This window comes from Pseudonaja textilis, chromosome 2 (genome assembly GCF_049901715.1).
Source record: "Pseudonaja textilis isolate UNSWEBS1 chromosome 2, rPseTex1.2, whole genome shotgun sequence".
NCBI classification, from domain to species: Eukaryota; Metazoa; Chordata; class Lepidosauria; order Squamata; family Elapidae; genus Pseudonaja; species Pseudonaja textilis.
In genome coordinates this window covers 74,103,390-74,109,416 of record NC_141991.1, presented here as the reverse complement: position 1 = coordinate 74,109,416, position 6,027 = coordinate 74,103,390, and the positions used below count along the sequence as shown (strand labels likewise).

The 6,027-nt window shown below is 35.6% G+C and overlaps 1 protein-coding gene across 1 annotated transcript; it reads right to left on the bottom strand.

Moving 5' to 3' along the window:
• Window positions 1-254: 254 nt before the first annotated feature.
• Window positions 255-773, bottom strand: CBY3 (chibby family member 3). The gene has a single exon (XM_026696577.2). It carries the CDS (start codon window positions 738-740, stop codon window positions 255-257), a length of 486 nt encoding a protein of 161 aa, XP_026552362.1. The 5' UTR covers window positions 741-773.
• Window positions 774-6,027: the final 5,254 nt, after the last annotated feature.

Below are 6,027 nucleotides of genomic sequence, written 5' to 3'. Positions count from 1 at the left end.
AGTTGCTTCTGGGCCAGGTACTCACAACAGCAACAAAGACTATCCAAGAGGCAGTTGCTGCTGATTGTGAGTCTAGCCATAATCAGAATTAAATATAAAAGCAGTTTCCTCGCTCCCCTATACCTCAATGAGTCAAAACACATTAAACACAATCAAAGCCATCACAAAATTATTTTTTGCAAGATTGTATTAAGTGTCTGGATGTCAGTACTTCAGAAATACAATTATTTTAGGTCTTATATCTAAGCTGTTTATTAAGTTCGAAGCATCAGCACCTTGTTATTTGACTTTTTCATATTTGAATGCCAAGTAGTAGTATCCAGCTTTTTTTCTACTAAGTGTAGCCGTGCTGTGGTTTCTGTCAGCATGTCCATAAGCAGTTCAAGCTGTAGCTTCAAGTAATTGTTCTCTTCCAGTAAGGATTTGTTTGCTTTCTTCAGGGCCTTGTTGGGTGATTCCTTATCTGGAGAGGGGAATAACTGTAATAAGGGCATCTGTTGGGGGATATTCTCACTTTGCCACTCACCATTGTGGAAGACAAATTTTGCTTTGTTCAGCTGAGCACATGGATTGGCATAGTCCATTCCAAGTTCAGCTTGTCGGGTTTTGTAGTCCAATAAATAGAAGGTGGATAATGAAGATGCTTGGCGAAGTGTTGGCCTTCTTGGATAGAATCTACGAGAAAAATGATCAGCCCAGTAATCACGCACATCCTGTAGAATGTTAGAAATGGTTTCCATGACAAGGAGAATTTGAGATGTAGGATACCAGTAAGAAATCCACGGAAGAAAGTTCTGGAATAGAAAACCAACATGTCCAAAGTTAAAGAGAGGACTGGGATATTATATAGCTTAATTAGATCAGAAATGAAGTTGGCTAGATGTATAAATTCATAATTTCTTTACTTAAAATGATGCTTACCATTTCCTATAGTGGTTTATAAATTTAGAAGCATACAATATATAACACAATATTACATTGTTGAAAGTCAGTCAGATTCATCAAGCAAGCCATCCATCTTTAAAAGCCCAGGTAAAAAGAAAAAAATGCATGCTGAAATCAGGGATGGTATAAAAAGGAAATATATATCATCTAAAAAGAAGTCAAGAAGGAATATATATCTTCTTAAAGCTATACTGTAGATGCTAAGCAAGCATTCCTAAAATGTGACCTTCCCAATAATATTAAATTGCATGTCCCAACACTCCTCAATATTGGCCAGATCTGCTGGAAGTGGTTTAACCATGCATTCATTTGCTGTTGGTGGAGAAGATTCGGATTAGATTGTGTATGTTCAGTTTGCTGCCAGATGATATGAACAGCCAATTTCAAAGCCTTCTTATTGTCCTTGTTGGGTTGGAAAGTCTCTAAATAGTCAATAAAATTAAAACTATCTTCTGACGGTATTTCAATCACAGAACTGCTTTCTGTTCTTAGTAAACATTCTGTTTGAAAGAATGGTGGAAATAACTTCTGCAAGCTTCTCTGGGAACAGTTTCATAATGGGGATGCCAAACCAAGGAGAACTGTACCCCAGATAAAATGTCGCCTTGTCTCACACTGTTCAGAAACCATCCAAAAGGCCGCTTATGATCTGACAGGATTGTGTAGAAAAAACAGTCTTCAGATTATTGAAATAAGAAAAAAATCCCTCATAGTTATATATATATTGTAATGTTTTCATTGTGATCATCCATCCTCATTTAAGCTTGGATGAAATGACAACATGTTGGGATTTGAGGCAAAAGTGTTTTCTATCATCATATCTACCCATTGGAATATCATTTCCCCAGTTTAATATAATTTGCTTATCTTATATTCTTCCTTGTCCAACCTCTATTTGAGTGTAGTAGCAGCATGACAATAATATAATTATACCATGATTGTTTCAGCAAACCATAGGATATTGAAACATGAAAAAGAGTAGACATATAACAGGTGTACCTTTGGTGTCCTTCAGATCTGTTGAATTATAGCTTAAGAAGGGTCATGATGATGGAAATTCTGGGAGTTATAGTCCACATCTGCATCAGAGTAGAGAAAATTGTCCTGGTCAAAAGTTTCTAAATGAGAGAAAGAAAAATGAGTTTGGCCTGGCTGTGTAGGCCATTAGTCTCTATATTCCAGAAACTTGATTATTTGCTTGATTCTTCACTTCTTTCCCTTTCTCCAGTATTTTAAGGTTTAAATCCTAACATTAACTCTTGGTATTGGTGATCCTTCGCACAAGTAGAAGAATAGATCATCTTTCTCAAAGAGTTGCCTCACAAGGAACTTGATATATCACACTGCTATCACAATGAATGGTAATATAGTTAAATAAGGGCCCTCCCTTCCCCCATTGTTGAGGGCTTTGGAAGAAAGCATATGGAGACAGATTGTAGACACTATTAGCCATTAAAGCAGGCAAAATGTTCTTCCTGTTCTCAGAAAGCTATGCTCACCAGATAGTATTTTGTTGTAGCTCAAGTTCTTGTTTCAGCTAAAACCTCAGGCATGAACAGGTTTGGCAGTAGAGATAATCTATTCCTTTTAAGTGTATTCACATATGTATGTATACTCTCATTGAAATTATGTCTCACATCATATTGTTAACTTACCTAATGTCACCATGTGACTTGCAATGTCTCACAATTGCTGTTCCTGTTTTATCCAATCATATTTCTGCATGCAGTAAATACTTAAATGAAGATGGCTTGTTTTATGACTGTCAAATGACACTTCAGTGTTTAGCTGGTTACATTAATTGGTATTAATTAACCCGCTACATAGTTTGTATTGTGAAAGTTGATACAAGTTTCATGTATCAAGTGCACATGCCAAATGGCCTATTAACAAACAACATGTTTATAAGTTAAACAGTTTTACCTCCTATTTCAGCTTCTTCCACCCCCAAAAAACTATTTTTATTTAGACTTTTAAAGTCATTGATATAAACTGAATTTCAATGTAGTACATTAATACAATTTCCTGGTTTCACACAGCATATTGTGCAAAATTAAACAATACATTTTAGCCAAGTATTGTATATTAGGTGATGCAAGTCTTACAGTACAATAGTAACCTTTATACAGGTACCACTGTTCAAAATACGTTGAGAATTCACTGTTCAGAATTCCTGTACAGGAATGACAATTATACCAAAACTTAAATATGTATAAAATAAGCACAGTGGCTATTTGCAAATTCTGTTAATGATTACACAATCCTGAGTAGTTTATCTAGGCTTTTAAATAGAAAATGGACCTAATTCAATTGCCATTTGTAAACTGCTAATTCTGAAATATATAATTAGGAAGTACACTTGTGAAATAAAGATACACATTTTGCCTGTTAACGCTATAAAAATTGTTTTTGTCAGTAAGACAAGTCTAGCAAGTTGAAAAATAATTAAATATCACTTTGCAATACATAATAAGTGATAAAGTTGTTTTGAAGTCTGGTGATATACCCAGACATATTTATGTAGGCTTTTGACAACAATTCAGGGTGGTTTTCCATTGCTTTATTTCATACTTTTATTTTTTAACAGACAGTACTCAACTTCCCATATTCTCATCCAAATAACCAGATAATGTTTAGCTTTCTCATTTAAGTGCTGCCATCTAGCAGATCATAACACATAATGCAGTACTAAATATGTAAAACCAGAATGCCCAATGAAATAAAGACACTGCATTGGGACTGTCAAAATAAAAAATAGATTATTATTAATCCAGTCTAGAATATTATGAACAAAAATATACAATAAAAATAATATCCCATCTACCTAGATAAGAAGTCAATTCATTTTTCTATTCTGCATTTTATTTAACATTTTGCATAACATCTGTAGTTATTATATATAACCATATAGTTATGTAGTCACATAGCATCCGTAGTTACAAAAACCTTTGACAGGTTAATGCTGGCCCACCTGAAACTCATCACGGATCCGCTGCTAGACCCCTTGCAATTTGCTTTCTGTGCAAATAGATCAGCAGATGATGCTGTTAACATGGCACTGCACTACATCTTAAAAGATTTTGAATCCCTAAGGACCTATGCAAAGGTTCTTTTTGTAGATTTCAGCTGGGAATTCAATATCATCATTTCAGAAATTCTTCTCTCTAAAGAGACTCACCTATCCATGCCTGAACACACTTGTAGGTGGATTATAAGCTTTTTATCTATTAGAAATTTGAGGCTGTCTAAGTAAGACATATACAGCGTCTCTAAAATTATGGAAATGTAGAAAATATTAAAAGGAAGCATATATAAAAATCTAAGAATCTAAAAGAAGGATGGGAGCATTAGTTAGGTGTAGGGGAGCATAAAGGGGAAGACTATATCAAATTAAATACAATTTAATTTAATATGTGAACTAAGTGCTTAAGTCTTGTTTACGCACAGGTCATCATTCAATAAATTTTTAACACTGCAGCACAGAATCTGACATTATATGTTGTAGCAGTGTTGGTATCTGAAACTAGTAGGGAGATGTAGGATTGTCCTATATATGACATGACTATATATGAAGTAATTATACTGCAAAACCATTTCTGAAGGGTTGGGAAATATCTGTATAGGCTGAAAAAGCTAATTCTATATTTTTAATCAAAAAGCAACTTTCCTCATAAGGAATTGCAACATACTGCATTAGACTGAAATAATGGAAAACACCATCAGTCTAGAGATATAAATCAAATTATTTCAGGAAAGCCTTTAAGCAGCTCACAGTGGTGGACTGTGCTATAATTTATGAGTCTGCTAATTCCTTATTACCCGTGAGAATTGGGACACCTCTCATATAGCTATGTCATGCTACAAGAGCATGACTAAAACCAAATTCATCTAAGGCACTATTTGTATTCATATCGGGACCATGAGGCCCTTAATACAGTCACCTATGCTTTGGTCACCTTCTAATTGAACAATTGCAATGCATTCTACGTGGGACTGCCTTTGAAAATCTCTCAAAAGCTGCACCAGGACCAATTATGGACCAGCCACGACATGCCCTTATTACACTTGTTCTGTGAGATGTGCTGTCACCAGCAAGCTTCCAGATGCAATTCAAGCTGCTGATTATTACATATAAAGCTGTTTGTGGCATAAATCCTGGTTTCCCAAGGGATTACACCTATCACCCATTGTTTCTACTCAATCAACATGAACTGAGAGAGTTGGGCATACTCCAGGTCCCCTTATCCCCAGGCTTTGGGTTAGAGTGGGAGAAAGGCTCTTTGCCAATTTTCTTTTTTAAAAAAAGTGATTATTATTTTTTACACTTTTGGATAATATAGTAATTTTGTTTTTACTGTATTTTTATTTTTGTAGTATGTAATCACCCAGTCATGGGTGCTTACATCTCATAAATAAAATGTAAAACTATATAACAAGACTATTCTGCCCTCTTCTGTGAAGTGTTCCATGTTTTCTAAAAGAACATTGAAAGCTCTCCTTTTTTAAAAATCCTTTTCTAAGTATATGTCTATCTGTGATTATGATGATTTTGGTACTCTTATTGGAGTGACCACATATTTTCTCCAGGATGATGTTCTCAACCTATTTCTTCAGATTTTCCAACAACATACAAGCCTTCATCGCTGTAACTGAGTTCATCCATTTGACTGCTAATCGTCCCGTTTTTCCTTCCTCATACTGTGTCAAAAATATTTAATTTGAGCCTGTCTAAGTAATGTCTAACTGCAGGGTAGATGAAATAATAAAGAAGGACTCCGCTTGCGGGTTGAAACTAAAAGTAACCAACTCTAAGGAATTTCATGTCACTTTAAGAATGAATCGGAACTCTTCATTCAAACATCCCCTTCTCTGACCGACTGCCAATCCGTGGCCACTTCCTCTCTCATAACCCTCCAATGGAAGCGCTCCACGAAGGTAGCGTCGTGGGGACATCGCTTCAGAAGAGACCAAAGTTAAGTGACAGCACAGACTGACCAATGGAATCCAAGAGCGACTCTATGGGCGGGGTTTCCGTGCCCCTCTGAATCAATGGGGTAAGGAGTCTCTCAGCGTTAGAGGCGG

Coding starts and splice junctions, on each gene's coding strand:
- CBY3 (XM_026696577.2), bottom strand. CDS start 740: ATGGAAACCATTTCTAACATTCTACAGGATGTGCGTGATTACTGGGCT.